The following is a 27,171-nucleotide window of genomic DNA, read 5'->3' as shown; positions in this document are numbered from 1 at the left end:
TTGGATTCCCTCTACCCTTGGGAATGAATTCCCTTACCCTGATATGAATCCTAAGGTGGTGGACAAAGCTCCTTGACCCTTAACTGGTTGTGAGATGGGAGTCACAGAGGTAAATAAGCAACACTTCTATCAAACTTGCTATATGCACCAATTCTATTCTTGTATCACTTTTATAACAGCCCTATCATCCCTATTTTTTGGCCTCACCCAATTCTCTCTCAATCAAACTGGCAGGTCATTTTCCCTCCCTGGGCCTCAGTTTCCACACCTGGGAACTGGGCCACACTTGTGTGTGGGTGTTTCCAGCAGTAAAAAGGCAATGCTTAAGAGAGAAGTAGAGTGTCCCCCAGTATGTGTACGAGATGTGATATGTTTCCTGTCCTCGTGAGGAGGGAATGGGCCTGAGCTGGCCGAGCGTGCCGGGAGCATAAGTCTTGAGTTTTCATGACCAGAGCCAGTTCCCGGCCTCCCCTGGGTGGAGCAGATGATAATAGTGTTAATAGCTGAGCTTACTGAGTTATTGCTCTGTGCCACGCACCATTTTGTTTACCTTCATTAATGCATTTGATCTTAACAGTGACTGTGTGAGGCAGCTAGTGTCATCCCATTTTATAGGTGCAGGGAGATTAATTGGACCTGAGATCTCACAGGAAGTGGCTAAGCTGGCTTCAAAAACCTCATGCCCCTAACCAGCTTTTCTGAACTGTGCAGAAGCCTTTGGGGGTGGAGATGCGAGAGCCCAGGTGTGGGCCTGTCTGGGACCGGAGCCTCTGCTGAGCTCTTTAGCTCCTCATAGCTACCACCAGGTGAACTTTAAGAAGGCAGAACAAGGCAGTGCTTTCCGAACTTTCATGTGTACTCAAATCATCCGACTTTCGTTAACCTTCAGATTCTGAGCCAGGTGGTCTGGGGCAGGACCTCCGATGTTGCACTTCTCACAAGCCCCAAGGTGATGGCAACACCACTGGTCTGCAGCCACACTTTGAGTAGCAAGGCTCCAGGCAGCTGCCTACCTGATTTGATTGTGTTCTGTCAACAAATGCTTGCTGAGCTCTGGAAGAGGCACAAAATGGGGTGGAAGGGTGACCCTTATCAGTCCATTTCCACACAAGGCAAGGCTGGAAGTGGCCTCTGCTCTATGTCGGGGAGGGATGCCTGGTATTGTAATAACAATGGCTGCCATTTGAGTGTCCCAGGTACCTGGCACCTGTGGGTGATTCATGTCACAGAATCCCCTGGACAACACGGTAAGGCAAATGTCTTCATGCCCATTTGCAGATGAGGTAACTGAGGCCCGGAGAGGTGAAGAGACTTACCCATGCTACGCAAAATCTGAGCACCTTGAAGCTGGACTGGCTAGTGGGCGCAGTTTCTAAACTGCCCTTTCCTGATGAACAAGAAGATTGGGGCTGAATCTCCAGCATTTTTGTTTCTCATATTTGAATGCTTATCTCAGGGACTGTTCTGCTTTGTGTATATTAAGTATTTTTATGCCCACAGGAGCCCTTTGGGGGGTGTCCTTTTACATTCATTTACATATGAGGCCACTGAGGCTCAGAGAGAAAGAACTTGCCAAAGTCACATGGCAGAAAGCAGAACTAGACTTGAACCCAGATCTAAAACTGAAGTAGATGCTGTTTACTGCCTTGCTGATTTGCCTTTCCTGCTGTGCATGGGAGGAGTGAGAATCAGGGTGGCCCTGGGCCTCAGACTGAGGTTAGATCCCTGCCTTCATACTTAGCAGCTGTGAGAGCTCAATGGGCAATTCCTTGATCCCCAGGGAATCACATTTTTCTCTGTAAGATGGGCTGATAAAACCAAGGTCGGAAGGCTCTTGGGGGAATTGATGTGCAGGTTGGGGCTTGTGAAGCAGCAGGCCTCAGGCGTGCATTGCTCCTGAGGACCGCAGTGGGGCTTGCTGTGGCCTCTGGGGGCCTCTCCACTGGCAGTATCTTTCCCACCTCTTATCTCCTGCCACAAAGCCAGCTGTTGGCACTGCTTTGGCCTTTCAGTGCTTTTCAGTTACCAGAGCCACCTGTTAAAATAAAAATGCCCCGGAAAGAGCCCTGCTTGTTACAACTCATGTGGCAGTTGGGAGGGAGGGGAATGAATGAGATTGGGTTTCCGGGAAGCCTTTTGTTTGACAGGCGGAAGTGAGGATCAGAGAAGGGAGGTGTGGTGTCTGCCCGTCACAAAGGGGAGGCTGTCAGCCTTCTGATTCCTCATCTGACCTTAGGGTGGGCTTAGCTTGGGAGGGCAGGGCCCCTGTGAGCTGGGAGGAGCTTGCCCACCTGTCTAGTTTTATCCTAGGGGTACCCCACCCAGGCAGGGAAGGGTGGCATGGTAGCTGGCTCTGGACAGGAGAGAAGAGTAGGTTGGTGGGGGCTGGCCAAAGTGAGGTTCTAACCTATATTCATCCATAGTAAATATGGATTCGTTCTCACCTGGTAGGGTTCTGAGGCCCCAGAGCAACAAGGTAGGGGGAAATAATAACCTCTGTGGGCCTTGTGACCATGGTAGAATAGCAAGGAGTTTAAACTTGGTCACCAGCTGGGGCCAGGCAGCTTGGGTCTGAGTGCTGACCCCCACTTGCCCTGGGGGAGCTTAAGTGAATTGCTACTCTGTGCCTCAGTTCACCCATCTGCAAATGGGACTCATACCACTCTACATGAAACCCAAGTGCAGGCCTGGCTCAGAGAGGGCATGTCAGCGGTAGCTGATATCGACATGGTTACTAATCCTCACTCAACATGGTTACTGATCATGCTGTTTACATTTTGCCAGCACTGACTGAGCGCTGAAATGCAGGATGAAGGGACTGTATCCTGGTGGTTATGGCTTCCTGCGTTAGTCAGATGGCTTCCTGGCTGTGGCACTCATTAGTCTATGCCCTAAGGCAAGTTCCCTAATCACTCTGAGCCTCGGTCTTCTCACCCTTGAAATGGGGTGAGTGCTGAGTCTCTAGGCTGTTGCCCCCCAGGACATCCCCTGGCTGAAGACATAACTTGCCTTCTCTGAAACCTCCAGGGAAGCTACAGCAGCAACACAGAGCTTAGCGGGGTGCCGAGGCAGCAGGAGGCACAGAGGGGGCTGCTCAGCCCCTTCAGCTCTGTCCCTCTGAGCTGCAGGAGCTCAGATGTGGCCGAGCCCAGAGGACTTCCTGGAGGTGATGTGGCTGAAAACAGCTTGTCAGCCCTGGGCCTGCTCTGTCTCCTGGCCTCACCTCAAAAGTCAGCTGAGAGGGCACAGTGCCCAGCACCTAGTAGGGGCTTAATAAGTACTTGTTGGTAACTGAGGATGCTTCCTGTTCAGATTTGGAAGGATTTCTTGCGATTCTGTCAAATGCTCACTGTAAATCAGTCTCACGGGGAGCAAGTGTATGGAATGGGAGAGTGAGATTCCTCTCCAGAGAGGTCAGGAGGCTGGGTGAGGTCCGGTGCAAGCACCAGGGAGGTGGTGTGGCCCATGGGTGGGACTTGGGCCTAGAGGTGGAGAGATTTGAGTTTTCACTCAATTCCACCGCTGTCAGTCTGTGTATCCCCGGAGGTCACTGAATTTCAGAGTTGATCTTGGCAAGTCCATTTCCCTATCTGCATGTGGGGCTGATGTGTCCCCTGCCTAAGGGTCAAGATTAAATGAGATAAAGGGCCTGATAACAGTAGGCAGCTGCTGTTATTATTGTATTACATCTGAGGCTAGACCTGCGGAGAAAGGGTAGTAGGAGCTCAAGACTCCATCTATCACTGACTGTCTGTGTCTTTGGATACTGCTGTGAGCCTCAGTTCCCTCATCTATAATATGGCAGCAAAATCTCTACTTTACCAGATACATGTATAAAATATGAAATAATGGCGTGTAGATGGTCCAGCACAGAGTAGCTGCTCAGTAAGTCAGAGACCACTGGCATTCCTTTTTCCTGAATGGGGCCAATAGAGCAGGGTCCCTGCCCCAGACTCTGGGCTTGCACCTCGTTGTCGTCTGGGGTAGGCTAACAAGCCTCTCCATGGTTAGTCGTAGTTTTCCAGAAATTTCAGTGGGAGGCCTGCCTGAGCTTGGGCTGCCTGTAGAGGTGGTTCCTGCCTCTGTCCCTCCTGTGAAACATACCTGGGAAGCTCCCCAAGAAGCCTCAAGGCAGTGGGACCTATAGGGCATGATGGGTGGGCAGGCTCTGCTCCCGCCCTCCCCAGGGGTGCTCTTGCCCCCCATCTTACAAGGCTCTGAGACCTTCTGCACAGGCAGCTCGCTTGCATTCCTTGGGGACCTTCTGTGCGGGCTGCTGCACCAGGCGCTCCCCTTTGAGCTGTCTCCCTCTGCTCTCTGTCAGCTGTCTTCTGTACCCACTTCCCTCTAACCTGCTTTCCACGTAGCAGCAAGGGAATGCTTTCAAAAGCTGTTTCTCCTGTTTAAAACCCTCCAGTAGGTGCCTCTTAACTGTGACTTGTGAGGCCCCCTGCCCTCCACCCCCAAACTTTCTCTCTGGTTTCATCTCTCTCCACCACCCTCATTCCCTGCACACCAGCCGGTTCCCCCTGCTCCCAGCACACTGCTGTTCCCTCTGCCCGGAACCCTTCTCCCTCCCTCCTCCCTACCCAGGGTAAGTCTTCCCCTGTCTGCCTGCTCCCACCTTCTCGGCAGCCTTGTGCAGCTCTTCTCTCTCCATGTCTGATGTCCCTCATCTCCATTGACATTTAAACAATCCCAAGTCATCCCCACTTAAAAATTTTTTTTATTAAGGTATGATTGATATACACTCTTATGAAGGTTTCACATGAAAAGACAATGTGGTTACTACATTTACCCATATTATCAAGTCCCCACCCATACCCCAGTGCAGTCACTGTCTGTCAGTGCAGCAAGATGCCAGAGATCCACAATGTCCCTTCTCTGTGATACACTGTTCTCCCCATGACCCCCCACACCACGTGTACTAAACATAATACCCCTCGGTCCCCTTCTCCCTCTCTCCCCACCTGCCCTCCCACACCCCTCCCCTTTGGTAACCACTAGTTCATTCTTGGAGTCTGTGAGTCTGCTGCCATTTTGTTCCTTCAGTTTTGCTTAGTTGTTGTACTCCACAAATGAGGAAAATCATTTGGCACTTGTCTTTCTCTGCCTGGCTTATTTCGCTGAGCATAATGTCCTCCAGCTCCATCCCTGTTGTTGCAAATGGTAGGATTTGTTTCTTTCTTATGGCTGAATAGTATTCCATTGTGTATATGTACCACATCTTCTTTATCCATTCATCTACTGATGGACACTTAGGTTGCTTCCATATCTTGGCTATTGTAAAAAGTGCTGGGATGAACATAGGGGTGCATATGTCTTTTTGAATCTGAGAAGTTGTATTCTTTGGGTATATTCCAAGGAGTGGGATTCTGGGGTCAAATGGTATTTCTATTTTAGTTTTTTGAGGAACCTCCATATTGCTTTCTGCAATGGTTGAACTAGCTTACATTCCCACCAGCAGTGTAGGAGGGTTCCCCTTTCTCCGCATCCTTGCCAGCATTTGTTCTTAGTCTTTCCGATGCTGGCCATCCTTACTGGTGTGAGGTGCTATCTCATTGTGGTTTTAATTTGCATTTCCCTGATGATTAGTGATGTGGAGCATCTTCTCATGTGTCTATTGGCATCTGAACTTCTTCTTTGGAGAACCATCTCTTCATATCCTCTGCCCATTTGTTAATCAGGTTATTTGCTTTTTGGGGGTTGAGGTGTGTAAGTTCTTGGTATATTTTGGATGTTAACCCCTTGTCGGATATGTCATTTACAAATATATTCTCCCATACTGTAGGATGCCTTTTTGTTTTGTTGATGATGTCCTTTCCCATACAAAAACTTTTTAGTTTGATGTAGTCCCATGAGTTCATTTTTGCTTTTGTTTCCCTTTCTCGAGGAGATGGGTTCAGGAAGAAGTTGCTCATGCTTATATTCAGGAGATGTTTGCCTATGCGGTCTTCTAAGAGTTTTATGGTTTCATGACTTACATTCAGGTCTTTAATCCATTTTGAGTTTACTTTTGTGTATGGGGTTAAACAATAATCCAGTTTCATTCTCTTTCATGTAGCTGTCCAGTTTTGCCAACACCATCCCCACCTTTTAAAAAGGAACTCTCGACCCATGTGCACCTCCAGTTCCTTCCCAGGCCCATTTGTCCCCTTCAGGGGTAAAATTCTTGAAAGAATGGCCTAAACTTTCTCCATTTTCTTACCTCTACTTATTTCTTCCCTTATTCCAGCCTGGATGCTGCCCCTCAGTCCTCTAGAATTGTTCCTTTCTGGCAGTGGTTCTCAACGTTGGCTTTGTGCCTAGTGCCGCCCCCACCCCACTGCCCTGTGATTGAATTACCGGGGGTGGGCCCGGGCACCTGCAGCTCTCCACAGCTTCCCAGGTGGGCAGCCGGGGCTGAGAGCCACCCTCAGGGGGGGTCCCTGTGCCCTGTTCTTAGTCCCAAGGACATGTTTCTGCTGTCCTCCTCCTTGACTTCTGGCAGGACCCAACTGTATTAGTTTCCTGTGGCTGCCGTAATAAATCGGCCTACACTGGGTAGCTTAAAACAACAGAAATGTATGCATGGTTCTGGAGGCCAGAAGGCCCACATGGAGGCGTCACAAGGCTGTGTGCCCTCTGAAGGCTCTAGGGGAGGGGTCTAGTTGTTGCCTCTTCCTGTTTCTAGTGGCTCCAGGTGTTGCTCAGTTGTGGCCACATCACTCCCATCTGCCTCTGTGGCCATGTTGCTTCCGTGTGTGTGTGCGCATGTTTGTCTCAAAACACTCTGCCTTCCTGATAAGAAAATGGGCAAGTGCATTTGGGACCCACCCAGATAATCCAGGATAAGTTCCTCCTCTCATGTGATTTTTTAATCGCATCTTTTGACCTGTAAAGTGACAGATTCCGCGGATTAGGATGTAGGCATCCCGGGGATGGGGGTGGGGGTGGGGGCACGTTCCCGCTCTGCGCTAACCTGGTGGCCGTGCTGCCCCCTGGGGCTCTGATCCCACTTGCCTTCCCCACAGCGTGCCCTGGGTTTCCTGCCCACCTCTCCGCGGCTCCTCCCCAGGCTCATCATCTGGGAGCTGGCACTTGTCAAGGCTTCGTCCCAGACCCTCTCCTCCGTGCTCTCTCCCTGGGTGAACTCATTCAGGCCACAGCTTCAGTTATCTGTGGTCCTACTTATGTCTCCAGCCCAAATCTCTCAAACCTCCGGAACCTTGCCTCCTTTGGCTCCTTCCATTTGCATTTGGAGGTCTCAAAGGCACCCCCGCTTAACAAATCTAAGCTGAGACCTCCCCTGCCTCTCCCCACCCCATGCCTCCTTACCCCTTAGCATGTTTCCCGGGCTCTCCGACCTGGGTGCGGGAATCCCTGCCTACCCAGGCCCAAACTGAAGCAGCACCCTTGACACCGCTTCCTGTCCACCCGCTCCTCCATGCCTGCCTCGGCGCGCTGGTCCCAGGCACCATCTCGTAACCCTAACCATGGCAGCTTCTCACTGGTCTTGCCGTCAGTCGTCTCCTGCCTCTGGCCAGCCTCAAGCCCTGTCACGGCTGCTCTGCGCTCTCAGGTAAAAACCCAGCTCCTCCTGTGGGCCTCAGCCGGGCATGGTGACCCTGCCTTCTGTGACCCTGTGTTCACGGCACACACCATGTCCTCTCCCACTGCATGGCGTTTGTGCTGTTCCCTCTAACTGGAATGCTCTTCCTGCCTTTGCCTCGGTGGTGGTTCTTCATCCTTCAGATCTAAGCTCAAGCTCCGCTTTCTCCTGGAAGGGGCTGTTGGCCCTCTAGCTGGTAAGTTCGTCTGTTTGTTACCATTCACAGGACTGTCTGTGCCCCTGGGGGAGTTTTCTTGGCCTGGGGTTGTGTGCATATCAGTGTGACACTTAATGTTTCCCCTGGTGGACTGTAAGCATCACAGGAGTGTGACTGTGTGCCTTAAGCTCACCTCTCCATTCCCGGCACCCGCCAGGACCTCAACAGTTTGGCTAATGAACGAATGGCTCTGCATGCCCGTTCAGCCTTTGCTATATGCTGGGCTTTGGCCTAAGCACACTGTGTGCATTAACACAGTTGAGCCTTACGAAGCCCTGGGAGGAAGCTGTTATCGTCCCCACTGGACAGTGAGAATGCCACAGCACTGGCAGTCACCTCCTCCAGGTCATCCCGGGAGCGAGTTGAGGAGCTGGGAGTCTGGCTCTCTGGCTAGATCCTTGTCACAGCCATGTGAGGGCTAAGGAAACATCTGGCACATCCTCCTTCAGAGAGCGAGGTCCCTGTCCAAGGTCACACAAGGTTGACAGTTCCCTGGACTGGAAGCTTCCGTGTTCTCCAAGCACTTTTTGAGAATCCAGTAAACACTTGGCTGAGCAGGCACTGAACAGGGTTTGTCAGGGAAGCCAACAGCTCGCTTGACTCCCAGCCTGGGTGTGGGCACTACTCGGTCCTTTGTCAGCTGGGTGACTTCCAGGAAGATTGATCACTTGGACCTCCTGCTGACAGGAGGGCTCTGAGGCTCTGTCCCCGGGGCTCCCAGGCTGGGTGACCTCCGCAGGAGGCAGCTCACAGGGGTGTCCCCAGGGCTGTTCCTCCCTAGCTAGGGCAGCTGCTTTCTTGTCCAGGTTCCCAAGTTCTAGAGAAAGCCCCGCACTGGTGGTGGAGATGTCAATTTGGAGTTTTCTGGATCTCCCCTGACCTCAGGAGTTTCCTGTATGACCTGGAACAAGCAGATGGCGGGGTGGCCACCCGCTGCCTCTCAGTACCTGTTGTGCTTCTCTGGCTGTGACAGGCCGGGGCTGCTTCCCAGGACCGTGCAGATCCGCCTACACCGTCATCTTTAATCCTTACAGTGTTCGTGGGTAGGGAGGCAGTATTCCGTGTTTCTCAGTTGAGGAAACGGAGGCTCAGAGAGAACAAGTCTAAGGTCACACATCCAAAAGAGGCAGAGCTGGGAGTCAAGCCCCGGTCCTTAACCTCTTGGCAGTGTGCACGGGGTATTTGTGGGGCTGAACATGTAGGAGAGGATCTCCAAGATGGCCAGTATCCAGTATCCTTCCTAGAGTACTGGAAAAATCTTTTTGCCTAATAGCGATTCCTGAGACGCTATGCTGAGGTAGTACCTGCTTTTGAAAATGGAACCTGATTTTTGAAATACACTGTGGATATTCACCAGTCCAGGAAGTCTCAGTCAACCCTTTCTGTTAAAGTTGAATTTTCTTTAGTGAGTAGGCTGAGAGCAGGACCTGCCTGCTTGGTGAATGGGGGCTCCCTAGCTCCGTGAGACTGTGGTTGGCCTTGTTTAAGGGCCTCTGAGGTCTCATGACCATTAAACCCTCCCCACACACAGGATTAAGCAGGATGGTGTGTGTGAAGAGTTTAGTGATGTGTATGTGGTAAGTGTCCTTATGTGGTGGTTATCATGCTAATGTGAACGCTAACCCTCTGAAATGCCCCTCAGGCGTTCATGGGTGTATGTTCTCTTTCCTTTTCTCCCCACCCATTCTCGTTTTCTCCCTCTGCCCCCTTGCAGGTAGAACTGCACGTCCACCTTGATGGGGCCATCAAGCCCGAGACCATCTTATACTATGGCAGGTATGTCCACAGATAAGAAGCTTCCTCCCCGGGGCTTGGGTGGGTCCCCACCGTTCAACCCAGAGAATTCCGGAGTTGCAGATCAATGTTACCACATCACCATGGTAACAACCTGCTGGGAGATGTGGAGAAGTGGCGTTCCCTCTCTGGACCTAAATCTTTGCATGTTCCTCATCAGAACACACATCCTGCCTCAGCTCACGGGGATGCTGATGAGCCAAGGGTCCCCAGAGACCCCTGGTAAGGGACACCCGCCCCTGCTCCCCATACCTCAAGGGCTCATGGCAGCCCCTTTCTTAGGTCTAGCGCTTAAGCGTAGGGACTCTAGAGGCCAGTGTGTGTGGATTCAAATATAGACACACACTATTCCCCTGCTGTGCCTTGGCCTCTGTGTAAGAGGGGGGCCTTCCTCCGGAGCTGACCTGGGACGTGGGGTCCCCTCAGTCATGCCACCCCTCCCTTCATGTGTTCATTCAGCACTCATCTTGTTTGGAGCTGGAAGGACTCCACCTCCCCCTTCATGGCCTTGAGCAGTTCAGCTCTGGACCCCCCATTTGAAAACTGCTCTGTAGCCCAGAACCCCCCAGTTTTTCAGACACTGCCACTCGGAAGAGAATCTGTGATCCCTTTAAGTTCCTGAGAGTTTGGAATCTCAACATACTTTGGAGAACCTTTTCTGCCCTAGGAGGCTGCTATCGATCCAATTTTTATCTAGCTACAACCTAAGTATTTTAGCGTGACTGTGTGCTAAGTTTGACTTTCTGTGCTGCTCCTGGGTTCACTTTTTGAAACCTCGCAACTTGTGAAGCAGGTACTATTATCCCCAACTTATGGATGAAGAAACAGCCATGACGGGTGAAGTAACTTGTCTAGTGAGCACAGGTGTGCCCCTAAGTCCGTGGCCCTGACCACTACCCCTGCTAACTCGAGTTTCAGGTGAGGTTCTGCATGTAAAGCATTTAGCTCAGGGCCGAGCACACTGTGTTCCATAAATGTCACTTAATGCTATTAATTATAACTTGTAGCTCTGGCTACTGGGGTGAAGTCACTTAGCTTATCTCTGTGCACATCTAGTGATATTCTTTACTTCAGGCAAGGAAGCCATTAGGGTGAATTATCAATCATGGACACTTGTTAAGGGGTGATAGAGAGCTCATTAGACAAGGAGGTGAAAATGTGGGGCAGGGTGGAGGGAAGAGGGTCAGATTTTATTTCCCAGTTTCCCATGATACCTTGGCATCTTGGGAGCAGCCATGGTGCCTCAGTGGCCCTGGAGAGGGTATAGGTGCCAGGTGGAGCTTGAGCTCAAGGTCAGGAGGCAGGGGGACCAGGGAGTGGTCAGGCTCAGATAGGGGTGCCCGTAAACCCTGGAGGGCTCCCTGGTGGGCTGGGCTGCAGAGGGAGGGGAGTTTCTGGTCTCTGACGTGCCCCCAGTTCCAGTGGTTCCTTTTCTGCTTCTGTGACTTGGGCCTCAGTTGACCGTGTTCTCCCTGCTGCCCCTGGGGTTCTGTGCTCTCCGGGGGCTTCTCCTACCTCTTTCTCAGTCTCCTTCATGACCGTCAGCTCTTTCTCCAAAGCACATTCTGGACCTGGCTGCTCTGCTCCCCGTCACTGTCCTGCTCTGAGCTGCTACCTTCCCTCACTTGGACTATTGCTGTGGCCTCCTGATTGGCCTCCCCATCTACTGTCCCCACAGTGCTGTACTCAGAACGATTGTCTTAAAACAGTTGGATCGGCTTATTCCCCTGCTCAAACTCGCCTTGTTCAGGGTCAGAGCTAAAGTCCGCACATGGTCCTCAAAGTCTTACAAAGCATGCAAGCATGTGTTAGCTCTGATGTCTTCTGCTTCTGACTTAGTCCGTGCCAGATGTTTCTCAAACTTGCCAGACCTACTAAACACAAAGAGGCAGGGTCACTTGCCCACAGTCACACTGCCTTTAAGTAATGGCTGGGATTCAAACTCAGGCCATTGGGCTTTGGAGCCTGCCGTCTCCCTGGACACTAATAGCCTCATTTCCTCTGCTCTGTACCCTGCAAAGAAGGTACTGTCTGTGTCTTATTGGCAAGGACGTGGAGGTCCTCAGAGGGGACAGACAGCCCATGCCCAGGGAGATCTGGCAGACGCGGGAGACAAAGGACACTGAACTCCAAAGCCTGAGCTCCTCGTCCTCACTGGGCTGCCTGGTTGGGCTCCTCACGGGCTTGTGGCCCACCCTGGTGGGAAGAGGACTGGAGGGGCCCCAGAACCCGGCCACAGCTGACTGGGGGGAGGGAGCATCGGGGACGGAGCGTGGTCCCACACACAGCCGCAGCTGCTGGGAGTGGCTGTGGGTGGCAGGACAGGGACTGAGAAGCAACTCGGTCCTGCCTCAGCTTCAGGCCTCAGGGGAGCTGTGCAGCTCAGCTGGAGCAGCTTCCGGCGGCCCAGTCTGGGCGAAGGAGCCTGAACAATGGCTGCCCCAGGGCTCCCCACTGCAGCTCCGTCTCCAGCTCTGGTTTCCCTCCTGTGTTCCCCACACGGCCGCCAGAAGGGGCTCTTAAAGCGGAGCTTTTCACACTGCTCCCCTGCTTGAAGTCCTTTGGTGGCTTCCCGGGGCTTTGGGGATGAGGTCCTGGCCTCTACGAAGCCCACCCTCTGGCCCTGCTTGCTCTTGGCAAGTCGCCTACCGCGGGGCCTGCGCTGACGCCAGCCGCCCTCCCTGCCCTCTGCCTGCTCGCTCTGCCTGGAGCCCTCAGCACAGGCGCTTCCCGGCCTGGAAACATGTGCCGTCCACCGCTTTCCAACTCTCTATAACTTTGATGCTTAGATGTCACCTCTGAAAGGCCTTCCCAGGTCATCTGTGTACTTAAAGGGGTCTCTCGTGGCTGTGAGGGGAGAGGCTGGCAAAGAAGGGGCCAGTGGAGGGCAGCCGAAGTAGTGTGACAAGGGCCTGGGGACTGGCTGCTGACGGGCAGGGCAGGCAGCATCTGGGGAGGCCCGGCTCTGGTCTGGGCAGCTGGGCAGATGCAGGGGTCATCGGATGCCTGCCTTGCGAGGGGGTGGTCACACACGTGGGTCTGTCTTGGCTACTCTACCCACCTGGTGCCCGCACCTCACAGGCCCTCGAGTGGCCATGTGTAGAGGCAGGGACCAGGGAGCTGTGGACCTCTGGATGCTGGTCTGAAAACCATGCAAAGGGATGAGTTCACCCGGGCAGGTGTGTAACAGGAAGTCCCAGAGAGAGTGGTTCGGAGGAAGAGCCCCTCCCGGCAGTGGGGGAGCGGGAGTACGGGACACCAGGAGACTCACACCTAGCAGGTCCCAGGGGGCCCCAGGCGAGTGTGGCCACATGTGAGCCAGAGCCTTCGCGTCCCCTCCTCTGCCTTCCACCCGCCAGCTCCCAGAATGATATCCAAGGTACAGTATTTAGCAAGTGGTACAGGCTCTGCAGAGGCCACGGTCACTGGGGATGGTCTCATGAGGGTGATTTGGGCAGACTGGCTAGCAGAGGAAGGCTCGAGGGGCACCGAGCGCCTGACCTGGGGGCAGGACCGCACGAGGGCACCGGCTCCCCCCTCAGTGTCTTGTGGGGCTGGAGGGGAGCGGCAGCAGGCTGCCTGGTGGGCTGATGGACACTAGTGTGATTCCTGGTGGTAACCACTGGGCACTTGTAGGGACTTGGGCCCCCAGAAGGGGAAGGCGGCGCATTTAGGGGGCTTAGGGAACAGGTATTTATGTAGGGAGATATTTTAATAACATAACAGAAGGGCTTAAATATTCTTTGTTCAAACTTCCATTTCTTTGATAACTTCTTCCCTTCTATATTGTTCTTGCTTTGTGGATAACTGGGTGCTTGAACTTCCTGACTTAATCACCTAATTTTTTTTAACTACTATTTTTACTGTTTGTTCTACTTGCAGGAGGAGTTTCTCAACTTTATTTTCCATTCCTTTTATTACAGCCTGATGGTTGCTTCCATATTCTTTTAAATTTCCGAGGGCTCTTTCTTACTCTCTGAAGGTCCCCTTTTGAATAAATGGATGTTCTTGTTTCAGGGATGTAGCATCTTCTTATCTCCTTGAGGGTCTTTGTTTTAGGGTTTTAAAGGTTTCTTTGCATTGTTTCCTGAGTTTCTTTTGTCTCTTCGGTCCCTCCTGGTAGGAGCATTTCTAGAAAGTCTGGTGTTCTTTGCCTGTCCCTTTTATTTTCAAAGTGGGGAAAGTGAGGCTCAGGGTGACCCATAAGCCAGGAAGTGCAGAGAAGGCCAGTGCACCCAGAAGCAGGGCAGCCAGCCTGACCTCACACCCTGCTTCTGCTGGTCCGGGGGAAAAAGAGGCACTAATAGGGAAGGGCAGCTCCAGGTCAGAAGGGTCATGCTCGGCAAGCCCTTACGGAGTGGTGGCTGAGGTCCAGCCCCATGCAGGGGCTGTGGGAAGGGACAGGGATGAGCTCTAAGGTGGGTGGCCAGCAACCCCTGACCTCCACGTGTGCCTCCACCCAGCCCTCTCCCAGCACTCTGAGCCAGTCTGAGAGCTGTCCAGATGCAGGGCGGAGAGCAGAGGAGGGAAGTCTGGTGCCTGTCCCTGCACCGGGTATTGTGGCCTGCACTATTGTCCCTGGTAACCCCTGACCTGGCATGGGACCAGCTGGCTCCACCATTCCTGGGGCTGAGGAGAAGATGCAGGCCTGTCCTGGTATGACCTGTCCTCAGGCAGCAGGCTCGTGGGCTCACATGTACAAACGGACTTGGCCCTGGTTGTTGCCTTGAGATTTGCAGGCTGTCTGGCCTTGGAGACAGGAGGTGCCGGGAGGATTCGGGTCCTGGTGCTGTATGCCTTGGGCCTGTTTTCCCACCTGTCCAGATGGGAGGGGTTGGATGGAGAGGTCCCCAGGGTTCTTGCTGTGGCCTCCGAGGAGTTGGTTGGATCAGTCCAGGGGGTAGCCCACCTCCCTTGTTGTTTTGTCCACAGGAAGAGGGGGGTCCCCCTCCCTGCCAACACAGCAGAGGAGCTGCAGAACATCATCGGCATGGACGAGCCGCTCAGCCTCCCGGACTTCCTGGCCAAGTTCAGCTACTACATGCCTGCCATCGCGTGAGTCGCCCTGCTCTCAGTCCCCGGGACAGCGGCCAGCCCCAGGCCTGCACCTCAGCCTGCGGGGCAGAGGGGGCTCTCTGAGCCCCCGGCTCTGCTTCTCACATTGTGTGTGCTTGTGTGACTCTCTCCACGCCTTGTTTTTCCCTTTGGGGAGTGACGGACTGAAATTCCCCAGCTTGTACAGAAGAGTGACAGAATGTGGGGGTTAAGAACACAGATCCCGTGAACAGTCCCCAGGAATGGGCTGTTTTAATTTGTCTGATTTCTCTCAGACTGTTCAAGTACAGTTGGACAATATCCATTATATCATAGATTTCACAAATGCCTAGGGTGCCTAACTGGTTTTCTTGGCTTCACTGGAGATGGCTGGTAATTATAGATCTGCTTTGGTTTTGTAACTGTATTCCTATTATGTTAATGTGTGTGCACAATTTAATTAGTAGTTTAAAACCTATACATGCTTAAGTTACTCTACAAGAAGATACGTCAAAGAAATAATCAATCTTCCCATGTTTTCTTCCATCTGCTACCTCTATAGCTTTTCTTCTTCCTTCCTAATTACAACCCTTAAATAGAATCCGTGCCTCATATTGAATTCACCGAGTATCATAACTCCTCCAAGTGGTAAAGATACCTCAAGACAAATGCTGGGCATAGAAGCCACAGGGCATAAATCTGCAAAGAAGTAAAAAGCTAACCTTTTCAAACAATATGGCTTCTCTCTCACTTACCAACTTTACATTTCCCTGTATGGCCCCGGAAGATGACTGGTTAGCCAGAGACGGGTAAGATTCCTCAAGGGAGGAACAACCTAAGACAGGCACAGTCGCAGGGGGGCCATCAGGTGAGAAATTGGGGATCAACAGAGGTGAGGCTTAGAACCTCACCCCCCTGTTTTGAGAGAAATCTTCTGCATCCGTGGATGTATTATTGCCCTTGTCTAGCTTGGATTAACACATAGTCTACAAGCACACACCTGATCATCTACATTTGCTCTCTTACAACACTAAACTATGTTTTCTACCTTTATCTTGCATCTACCTACCACTTCAGCATTTTATTAAGAAATAATAATAATAATAAGGGAGAAATGTGGGATTCACATATAAATCAAGTATAAAAATCAAACGAATATTCATATTTGACCTGATTGTTTATAGTTCATAATGAGTGATCAAAACTGAAAGTTTCTGTGATGACTGCCCTTGTACTGTTCACCATGTAAGAACTTATTCATTATGCAAGAATTTGTTCACCTTGTAAGAACTTGTTCGTTATGCTTCAGAAGATTGGAGACTGATGAGAATTAGGCTGCAGGTGGATTAATGATTGTGCATTGAGCATTGACTCCCCTATACAGAATTTTATTGTTGTTAACAACCATTTGATCAATAAATATGAGAGATGCCCTCTAAAAAAAAAAAAAAAAAGAACACAGATCCCAGTGTCAGATTCTTGCATGAAATAACTGACATTAGGCAAAATAATCCTCTCTGTGCCTCAGTTTCCTCATCCAGACAATGGGGCTGTGACTAGGGCTGGAGCCGGGAATGGACACAGCACGGTCCACAGCAAGGCCCCCGCCCACCCTCTTACTATGAAGACAACTGCTACTGCTGACAGCCAGGTGCTGGTGTTCTTAGAGTACCTTTCACTCTTTCCATTTTTCACTAGCAGAATCTTTGAGATATGGAAGAATATAATGTCTGTAGAGCTCATTCAACTATGCTTTTTGTAATTGTCAACAGCCCTGCTAGGTGGACATACTCATTTGCAGAGGAGGAAATGAAGGCTTGGGGAGGCATAGCAGCTTGTTAGGACCACACAGCTGGCAAGGTGTGAAGCCCAGATTCTCACCCTGGTGCCACCTCAGGCTTCCGGGCATGGGGCCATTTCCCAAGGCAGGCGAGAATTGGGCCTTGGCTGTAGGTGCTGCCAGAGCTCAGGAACGGGCAGAAGCAAGGGACTGGGGAGTCAGGGAAGGCTGCCTGGAGGAAGCAGTGTGGGCCAGGCTGGGGATGGAGAGGGTGATATTGTCCAGAGGTCCAGACCTGAGGAAAGGTTTGGAGGATGGGCCAAGCCCTGGTTATTGGAGGACCAGTCAAGAGGGTGTGTGAGCAGACGGAGGCCACTGGCTGGGTAAGTGGCAGGGCAGATGTGAGGAATCTTGGGGAAGGAAGATGTGTGCCAGGGCTGTTGGCCCCTCGCGGGAAGCTTTGGCACGCAGACTGGAAGGTACCAACTGTGCGCATCCCTGCTTCTGGTGAGCAGGTGCACAGGTACAGCCGTGCAGTCTGTTGGGCATCACCTCCTTCAGAGCTGCTGGCCTTTTGGGGCCATAGGCCACGAGACTGTGGCCTCTACAGCCCTTGCCACCGCAGGTGCTGGGAGAGAGCTCTCACCTCCTGCTGCTTGCCCTTTGGCTCTCTCCACACTGGGCTTCTACAGGGCCTCCAACCCCAAGCGTGCCCTGACCTCCCGCCCTCTGCCGTTCCCTCTGCCTGGAACGCTGTTCCTGTAGATGCCTCACGACTGGCTTCCTCACCTCCTTCACATCTCTGCTCAGATGTTTCTCCCTCAGGGAGGCCTTCCCTGGTCCTACTGCAGAAAATGGCAGTCCTCACCCTTGTTTTATGTGCACCCGGAGGACTCTTCACTGGCTTGACTACTCTGTTTTATATTTTACTCATTTACTTGTTCATCTCTCGTGCTAGGTTGTAGCCTCGTGAGGGCAGGGATCTTGTCCTCCTCGCTTGCTGAATGCGTGTGCCTAGGAGAGTGCCAGCAGGGGGTGGAATGAATGAGTTCCCCAGAAGCCCCCTTTCCTGGGAGGCCGGCACCCCTGGGGAAGGGCTCTCCCCACAGGGAGGGCAGCAGCTGCCGTCCTCAACCTCAGAGGGACAGGTCTGTGGCCCTCCTCCTGGGAGTGGCCGGTTTCCCAGGCACTTGCCTCCCATGTTCTCCATTCCAGTAACCATTCTGTTCTTATGTTCCATGTTCTACATTCCGGTAACCATTCTGTTCTCATGCTTCATGTTCTATGTTCTGGAAACCATTCTGTTCTCATGCTTCATAGAAACTTCCAGCTAGGCACAGTCCACTATCATCTGATCAACACGCACAGTAGCCCTGGCAGGTTAACTTGTGCCTTGCTTCTGGAGCCAGTACTCAGAAATAACATACTTCTGAGTGTTTGTTCTGCTCCAGGCACTGGCCTGGGTGAGTTTTGTTGAGATTTACTCACTGGTCTTCACAAGAACCTCACAATAATAACTTTGATGTAGGTGTCAGAGAGGGTGACAAACCAGGGACACACAGCAGATAAGCATGGGAACCAGGATTCAAGTCTGAGCCCCAGGTCCCTTCCCCATCTCAGAGTTCCCTCTGGATTTGTCTGTGTTCTTTCCTCTCTTTGTGGTGTTATTGGAATATAATGGACAAATAGAAACTATGTTTTTAAGGTGTACAACTTGATGTTTTGATATATGTATGCATTGTAAAATGACCACCACAGTCAAGCTAGTTGACATATTCATCACCACATCTCATGACTGTGTTTGTGGTGAGAACAATGAGATCTATAGTGATAGCAAATTTGAAGCATACAATATTGTTAACCATAGTCACCGTGCTGTACATTGGATACCCAGAACTTACTCCTCTTGTATAAAAGAATCTGTATCCTTTGACCAACCTCCATGTTTCCCTCTCTCCAGCTTCCAACAGCTACTGTTTGTTCTGCTCTCATGAATTCCACTACTTTAGATTCCACATATAAGTGAGATCATGTAGCAGTTGTCTTTCTGTATCTGACTTATTTCACTCAGTATAATGTCCTCCAGGTTCATTTATGTTGTAAATTGCAGAATTACCTTATTTAAAGCTGAATAATGTTTCACTGTGTATGTGTATCACATTTTCTTTATCCATTCATCTGTTTATGGATGTTTAGGTCATTTCCATGTCTTGGATACTGTGGATAATGCTGCAGTGAATATGAGAGTAAAAATAGCTCTTTGAGATACTCCTTTGGCTATACCCCCAGAAGAGGGACTGTGGGGTCATATGGCAGTCCTAGTCTTAATTTTTTGAGGAACCTCCATACTGTTTTCTATAGTGGCTGCACCAGCTTACATTCCCACCAACAGTGTTAGAGGGTTCTTCTTTCTCCCTCACATCCTCACCAATACTGGTTATCTCTCATCTTTTTGATAGTAGCCATCCTAACAGGGGTGAGGTGAAATATGAGTGTGGTTTTGATTTGCCTTTCCCTGATGATCAGTCATATATTTCTTTTAATTACAGTATCATTGATATACAATCTTATGAAGGTTTCACATGAGAACATTGTGGTTACTATATTCACCCATATTATCAAGTCTCCCCCACACACGCCCCATTGCAGTCACTTTCCATCAGCATAGTAAGATGTTACAGAGTCATTACTTTTCTTCTCTGCTATACTGACTTCCCCGAGACACCCCTACATTATGTGTGCTAATCATAATGCCCCTTAATCCCCTTCTCTATCCATCCCTCCCCTTCCCTTTGGTAAATGCTAGTCCCTTCTTGGAGTCTGTGAATCTGCTGCTCTTGTTCATTCAGTTTTGCTTTGTTATACTCCACAAATGAGTGAAATCATTTGGTACTTGTCCTTCTACGCCTGGCTTATTTCACTGAACATACCCTCTAGCTCCATCCACGTTGTTGCAAATGGTAAGGTTTGTTTTCTTCTTATGGCTGAATAATATTCCATTGTGTATATGTACCACATCTTCTTTATCCATTCATCTACTGATGGATACTTAGGTTGTTTCCTTATCTTGGCTATTGTAAATAGTGCTGTGATAAACATAGGGGTGCATATGGCTTTTTGAATCAGGGATCTTGTTTTCTTGTAAATTCTTAGGAGTAGAATGACTGGGTCAAATGTTATTTCTATTTTTAGTTTTTTGAGGAACTTCCATATTGCTTTCCACAATGGTTGAACTAATTTACGTTCCCACCAACAGTGTAGGAGGGTTCCCCTTTTTCCACATCCTTGCCAGCATTTGTTGTTCCTTGTCTTGTACATGTTGTCCATCCTAACTGGTGTGAGGTGTGATATCTCATTGTGCCTTTAATTTGCATTTCCCTGATAATTAGCTATGTGGAGCATCTTTTCATGTGCCTGTTGGCCATCTGAATTTCTTCTTTGGAGAAGTGTCTGTTCAGATCCTCCACCCATTTTTTAATCAGGTTATTTGCTTTGTGGGTGATGAGGCTTGTGAGCTCTTTATATATTTTGGATGTTAACCCCTTGTTGGATATGTCATTTACGAATATGTTCTCCCATACTGTAGGATGCCTGTTTGTTCTGCTAATGGTGTCCTTTGCAGTACAGAAGTTTTTAGTTTGATGTAGTCCCATTTGTTCATTTTTGCTTTTGTTTCCCTTGCCCGAGGAGATGTGTTCAGGAAAAAGTTGCTCCTGTTTATATTCAAGAGATTTTTCCCCATGTTTTCTTCTAAGAGTTTTATGGTTTTATGACTTATGTTCAGGTCTTTGATCCATTTTGAGTTTACTTTTGTGTATGGAGGTGGACAATAAACCAGTTTCATTCTCTTACATGTAGTTGTCCAGTTTTGCCAACACCAGCTGTTGGAGGCTGTCATTTTCCCACTGTATATCCACGGCTCCTTTATCGTGTATTAATTGACCATATATGTGTGGGTTTGTATCTGGGCTCTCTATTCTGTTCCATTTATCTATGAGTCTGTTCTTGTGCCAGTACCAAATTGTCTTGATTACGGTGGCTTTGTAGTAGAGTTTGAAGTTGGGGAGCATAATCCCCTTAGCTTTATTGTTCCTTCTCAGGATTGCTTTTGCTATTCGGGGTCTTTTGTGGTTCCATATGAATTTTAGAATTAGTTCTAGTTCGTTGAAGAATGCTGTTGGTATTTTGATAGGGAGTGCATTGAATCTCTAAATTACTTTGGGCGGGATGGCCATTTTGACAATATTAATTCTTCCTATCCATGAGCATGGGATGTATTTCCATTTATTGGTGTCTTCTTTAATTTCTCTCATGAGTGTCTTGTAGTTTTCCGAGTATAGTTCTTTCACCTCCTTGGTTAAGTTTATTCCTAGATATTTTATTCTTTTTTATGCAATTGTGAATGGAATTGTTTTCCTGATTTCTCTTTCTGCTAGTTCATCATTAGTATATAGGAATGCAACAGATTTATGTGTATTGATTTTGTATTCTGCAACTTTGCTGAATTCAGTTATTAGTTCTAGCAGTTTTGGGGTGGATTCTTAAGGGTTTTTATGTACAATATGTCATCTGCAAACAGTGACAGTTTGACTTCTTCCTTACCAACCTGGATGTCATTTATTTCTTTGTGTTGTCTGATTGCCATGGCTAGGACCTCCAGTACTATATTGAGTAAAAGTGGGGAGAGTGGGCATCCTTGTCCTGTTCCCGATATTAGAGGAAAAGCTTTCAGCCTTTCACTGTTACATATGGTGTTGGCTGTGGGTTTGTCATATATGGCCTTTATTATATGGAGGTATTTTCTCTCTGTATCTATTTTGCTGAGAGTTTTTGTCATGAGTGGATTTTGAATTTTGTTGAATGCTTTTTCACCATCTATAGAGATGATCATGTGATTTTTGTCCTTTCTGTTGATGTGGTATGATCAGCGATATTGAGCATCTTCCCATGTACCTGTTGGCCATTTGTGTGTCTTTCGAGAAATGTCTACTCAGATCTTTCACCTATTCTAAAATCAGGTTTCTTTTTTTTGCTTGTTGTTTGCTGTCGGGTGGTAGGAGTTACTTATATATTTTGGATATTAGCCTCTTGTCAGATACACTCTGTTGATGGTTTCCTTTGCTGTGTACTTTTTACTTTGATGCAATCCCACTTCTCTGGTTTTTTTTTTGCTTCTGTTGCCCGTGTGTGTCCTTTTCTCTTATTTCCCTTCCCTACTGGACTTCATCCATCACTCAACAAATATCTGAGTGGCCAGCATGTCCCAGGTTCTGTCCCTGACTGAGAGATCATAGCCTTGACAGATGGACGGGTCCTTGTCTGTGGAGGCTACATTCTAGTAGGGGAGATGAACATTGTCAGTGAAGAAACTATAAATAACGTTGGGTGGTGATAAGCACCGTGGAGAGCCCAGGGTGGGGATGGAGAATGGTGTTTTACAATCAGGTGGTCAGGGGAAGGCTGTCTGAGGAAGTGAGGCTGCAGCCAGGATCTGAAGGGCAGGAGGGAGCATAAGATGATCCAGGGGAAGAGCCTGCAGGCCGGGGGAGCTACAAACAGTAAAGTCCTGCTATGGGAACAAGCTTGACTGCTCCTTGAACAGAAAGAAGGTTTTGGTGGCTTCACGGAATGAGTGAGAAGGAAGGTGCTGGGACCATTGGCAGAAGCCAGATTACCAGGCCCTATGGGCTGGGCCACAGGGTTGAAATTTCATTCTATGTGGTGGGAAACCATTAAGGTTCAGAATGGAGGAACAATGTGCTTTGGATGACACTTTTAAGAGTGTTCTAGCTCTTGTGCAGGAGACAGGCCAGTAGCAAGAAGAGGTGGTTAGAACCAGGGTGAAGGGTGCGAGAATTGGCATACTGTTTGGAAGTAGAGCTGAGAGACTTGCAGTGATTCTGGGATCTCCTCCTGCAGACACCCAGGGCACAGGGCTGCCGGATGAGGGACTGGGGGTCATAAGCGGGTTTGATCTACAAGGGGCTGGGGACAGCCCTGTTGCTCCTTGAGCTTCCAAGGAACTTGGGGAAGGTTGTCCCAACCCCTCTCTTCCTTCCCAGGGGTTCCCGAGAGGCCATCAAAAGGATTGCTTATGAGTTTGTCGAGATGAAGGCCAAGGAGGGCGTGGTGTATGTGGAGGTGCGTTACTGCCCACACCTGCTGGCCAACTCTAAAGTGGAGCCGATCCCCTGGAACCAGGCTGAGTGAGTGACTGCCTGGAGGGGCTGTGGTGGGGTGCTCAAACCTGAGACCCGAAGGGCAGGCTGCAGGGAGGCCCCGACCCAAGCACAACTTTGATCTTGCCCCTGGCCTCAAAAAGATGGCTTAACCCTGATAAGAGATGTGGTTTCCATCTCTCACCTGGGCTTATGTTTTTACTTTGGGCAAAAGTGCCCAAAGTAGTGCCCTGCCACTCCTAGTTCTGGACACAAAACCATAGCCTGGGAACATTAGCCCGCTTATCCAGTGACTTCTAGGGGTCCTGTTGTAACGCTGTAACTGACGTGAGTCTGGCCCATTCCTGCCCCTCTGCCTGGACCTAAGGGATCTCTTAGTGGTGTCACCCGACCACCTTGCCCCCCTCTAGCCATGACTCAGGTACACGTGAACAAGTGGGAAGGAGACCAGATATGCCTGCTAGTGCTTTCCATCCCGGTGGGGGGGACTGACAGTGGCCACCTCCTTCCCCGCCCTGCACCCATCACTTCTCTTCAGGGGCAGTGCCCAGGCAGCTTAAGGAAGCTGGACAGGGCTGTGCTGGGTTTGGGGCAGGCTCCCTCAGAGGCATGGGCTTGTGGGAGAGGGGGCTTTGCTCCTTCCTTTCTCCCCTCCCTCCCTTTTCTGCCTCCCCTGCTGTAGGACCCCACCTGTATCCCTTCCCCTTCCCTCATCTTGTCCTTTAGACCTTCCTTCATCTCAGACCTATCCCTATTCCTTTCCCCACACAGAGGGGACCTCACCCCGGATGAGGTAGTGGACCTGGTGGGCCAGGGCCTGCAGGAGGGAGAACGGGACTTTGGGTCAAAGGTGCGGTCCATCCTGTGCTGCATGCGCCACCAGCCCAGTGAGTATCACCCCAGCCCGCCCCGGGCTGCTCAACTGATGCTGGCCCCACCCTCCTGGCCTGGCACTGGGCCTGTACCTGGTCTCCCCAGGTAACCTGTGAGCCCCTCAGCAGGACCTTGGGGCTTCCTGAAGCCACCAGAGCCCTCCTGAATAGGCTCAGAACTTTCTGTGGCAACAGAGACTTTTCTGCAGGAAGCTCCAAACCAGAGGAGCCTGAATAATAGAAAAAAATCTAGGCCAGGCTCTGATCAGCCCTTGGTCTTCTCTTGAGGCTCTGCGGGCCAGGCCTCTTCCTGTCGAGGCCACAGAACCAGTGAATAAGGTCTGATTTCCGGGACTTTTGAGGAGACTCCCTTGTGACTGACACTGATAAAATCTTCAGGGCTTGAGTCTCCACGGTGTGGAGCCCCACTCTGTGGACCTTAGGTCCGCAGTGCCACATGTGGTGATCATACATCCTTTCTCCACTCCAAGGGGTGGTGAGAAGCAAAGCAGAGGCTTACGCCAACCTGTGAGGAGTGACTTGTATATTCTCTAATCTTGCAGCAGCCTGTGAGGTGGGCTTGTTTTCCCCCATTTGAAGATGAGGAAACTGAGGCAGAGAAGGGCAAATTCTCTTAGTCCTCAGTCAGGAAGGCACAAAGTCCAGATCTGAGCCCAGGGTCTTCTTGTGCCAGAGCCTGTGATTGCCTCTTTTTTAGACCTTTCATGATGATTTCATTGGTTAAGAGTAGAGTGTGTTAGTAGTACGTTTAGTAATACTAGTGGCAGTGATATTTTGGGCTTAAATGTTAACTTGTGTGGGCCTCTATCTCCTCATCTGCTAAGCCCACCTTGAGGTTTGTATGGGGATCAAGTGAGAGAACAGAGGTTTGTCATTAACTGAGCCCAGGCCCTGTCCTCGGTGCTTTACACACAGGCCTTGGCAAAGCCACGACCTGTGCAGTAGGTGACGGTGTGCCCTCTGAGGGGAGCGGCAGCGGGCCCTGCGTGGAGCAGCTGGCTGAGCGCCGTGTGGTTAGGCAAGGGCTGCCAGGATTTGAAGACGAGACTGGGGCTCTGTGTTTTACACTAGCCTCAGGTTGGATGGGGCAAGCAGGGTGGGATGCAAGCGGGGGTGCTGGAGGAGTCTCTCTCCTGGGTGCTGCTGAGAGGCCCGGTGGGCATTTTGCCTGCAGACTGGTCCCTCGAGATGGTAGAGCTGTGTAAGAAGTACGGGCAGCAGACTGTGGTGGCTGTCGACCTGGCTGGAGATGAGACCATCCAGGGAAGCAGCCTTTTCCCGGGACATGTGAAGGCCTACGAGGTGAGTCCTGCAGGGCAGCAGCTGGCACCGGTGAGCTGGGGGAGGAGCGTGTCTCCACCTGCAGTAGGCAGAAGTTGCAGGCTGGGGAGCGTGAGGCCTCCTGGGTTCCCAAGTGTGCCTTAGATGGGTCAGGGGCTCTAGAAATTGGGAATTTTTGTTTTTAATTGTTTGAAACAGAAATCTATTCTCTACATGATGCGCGAGGGCCCAGGTTCAGGCTGCCGTTGGAAGCTTCGCCCACCCCGCCCTTTGTCTCCCTTCCTCTCTGAACACCAGAGCACAGGGAAACCCTCCTTGGTGCCGCGAGGCCTGTTTGAGCTTGGGTTTGCCTAGGACTTGGTAACTTTGGGTATGACTCCCTCCTCTGGGCCCGTTTCATCTGCTGGGATGGCTGATTAGCACAGACATCTCGGAGCCTCATGACATACTCCCTGTGGATGAAGCTGGGGTTAGAGTGGGGGCTCTGGAGTCTCACTGATGCGGTCAGAGTTCGGTTCCCTACTACCTTTTTGACCTCGCTTATGTTACTTAACTTGCCTGAATCTCAGTCTCCCCCCACCCCCACCACCACAAAACAGGTATTATAATTTTTGTGACTACTAGGTAATGTATCAAACCATTTCATGCAGTGACTGACCTATACCTGTCTGATAAATAATAGCTACCACTTAAATCGTGATTTAAAAAATAGACCAGACTTGCCCATCTTGAAGCAGGCCAGCCTGGGCGCATGGTTCAGACTGGCCAAAACTCAGACAAAGTGTAGTGTAAAGGCAGGCCTGCCAGGGGCCTCCCCCGGGCCACCCGTGATCTGGCTCTGGCCCTTTCAGGAAGCTGTGAGGAGTGGCGTTCACCGCACTGTCCACGCTGGGGAGGTTGGCTCGGCGGAGGTGGTGAGAGAGGTGAGGAGGCCGGGCTGGCCGTGGGGCCCTTCTCCCGACTTCTTCTCCACTCTGTACTGGGCTCCACTGGGCTTCTCTGCAGGCTGTGGACATACTCAGGACGGAGAGGGTGGGCCACGGCTACCACACCCTGGAGGACGACGCCCTTTACAACAGGCTGCGGAGAGAAAACATGCACTTCGAGGTGAGGGCCAGGGACTGGGAGGACAGAGGGGTGGACAACGGGAGGGTCCCAGGAGCTGAAAGAGCAGGGCAAGCTGTTGGCAGGCTGGGCAGTGGGCATTAGAGCTGGTACGGAGGGAAGGCCAGGATTGAGGAGGTCATGGGGTTTTGTAGCAAGGAGGCCAGCCTGCCCATGGCAAGAATGGTGCCAGAGTAGGGGCTCCAGGCCCAGGGTGGGGGGCATCAGCATGGTTGGAGGGTCCATGCCAGCCATACACCTGCTCTTCCAGGTCTGCCCCTGGTCCAGCTACCTCACAGGTGCCTGGAAGCCTGGCACGGAGCACGCGGTCATCCGGTGAGGCCTGGGGCCCCTGCATCCCATTCAGTTTTGTACTAGGAAAGCCAAGGGTGGGCAGGAAACACAGGCATTGGGCACCAGCCTGTCCTGGGTCTCTAGGTACAAACTCTTTCAAATCCTTGGGAAGCAGGCGTTACTGTCCTCTTACAAAGGAGGAATCCAAAGATCCCACGTGCTGTGACTCGACGGAGGCCACCCAGCTACTAACGAGCAGAACTGGAGGCCCTCATTCAAGTGCGGCAGGATGGCCTGCTAACCCAGGGGAGACTTCCACATTCTGGACTCTGCCTCCGAGGCAGGCATCGGGAAGATGAGTCCCTCCTGCTCGGTCGTCGCTGCTCTGGGAACCTCTGGGCATTCCTCTGAGCACCATCATGAAGCCCTTCCCTGGAGGGTCTCTCCCACCTTCACCCTGGAAATGGCCTCAGGAGGGCAAAGCCACTTTTCCCTGACACAGGATAAGGCCAGCAAGAACTTGGGGTAATTTCAGTCAGGCCAGCACTGGTCTATCTGCCAAGCTTCTGAGAAGAGGAGTTTGGGCTCTGATGTTCCAACAACAAAACAAGGGCCGGGGGGTCCTGCGCCTGCTTCTGGAATGTCACGTGCAGTAGCTGTGGGTGACCAAGTGAAGGTTCTTGGAGGCACATGGGTTTAAGAGCCTGTCGGCTGGAGAAAGATTCAAGAGTCATATATACAGACATGGTGGCTGAAGAAGTGATGGCCTCAGGAGACAGTGGAGCAAGAAGGCCTAGGAGAGAATCCAAAAGGACAGTGACATATAAGGGGCAGGCAGAAGAGGTAGGAAAGCTGCAAGTAAGGTACCCAAGAAGTGGAGGCCAAGGGTTCCAAGAACGGTAAGCACTGTAGAATTCTGCTACACAGGTTGAGCGAGGCAAGAGCCATGAAAAGTTCGCTGGACTTAATAAGACGGTGGTCACGGATTGTGTGCCACGACCATT

The 27,171-nt window shown here is 50.9% G+C and overlaps 1 protein-coding gene across 4 annotated transcripts in view; it reads left to right on the top strand.

Moving 5' to 3' along the window:
* The window catches only part of ADA (adenosine deaminase), a 30,346-nt gene that overhangs the window by 1,214 nt on the left and 1,961 nt on the right, over window positions 1-27,171 (top strand). For 2 of the 4 annotated variants that reach the window (XM_036902190.2, XM_036902189.2), the window contains exons 2-9: window positions 9,523-9,584; window positions 14,535-14,657; window positions 22,479-22,622; window positions 23,367-23,482; window positions 24,663-24,790; window positions 25,621-25,692; window positions 25,775-25,876; window positions 26,145-26,209. In XM_036902190.2, coding sequence (XP_036758085.1) covers window positions 9,523-9,584; window positions 14,535-14,657; window positions 22,479-22,622; window positions 23,367-23,482; window positions 24,663-24,790; window positions 25,621-25,692; window positions 25,775-25,876; window positions 26,145-26,209 — 812 coding nt within the window. The remainder of the gene's footprint in view (window positions 1-9,522; window positions 9,585-14,534; window positions 14,658-22,478; window positions 22,623-23,366; window positions 23,483-24,662; window positions 24,791-25,620; window positions 25,693-25,774; window positions 25,877-26,144; window positions 26,210-27,171) is intronic. The other 2 variants (XM_057503013.1, XM_036902193.2) reach the window with 2 other exon arrangements.

The sequence above is a fragment of the Manis pentadactyla genome, chromosome 5, assembly GCF_030020395.1.
Source record: "Manis pentadactyla isolate mManPen7 chromosome 5, mManPen7.hap1, whole genome shotgun sequence".
NCBI classification, from domain to species: Eukaryota; Metazoa; Chordata; class Mammalia; order Pholidota; family Manidae; genus Manis; species Manis pentadactyla.
This window is presented reverse-complemented; position numbering and strand designations above follow the sequence as displayed.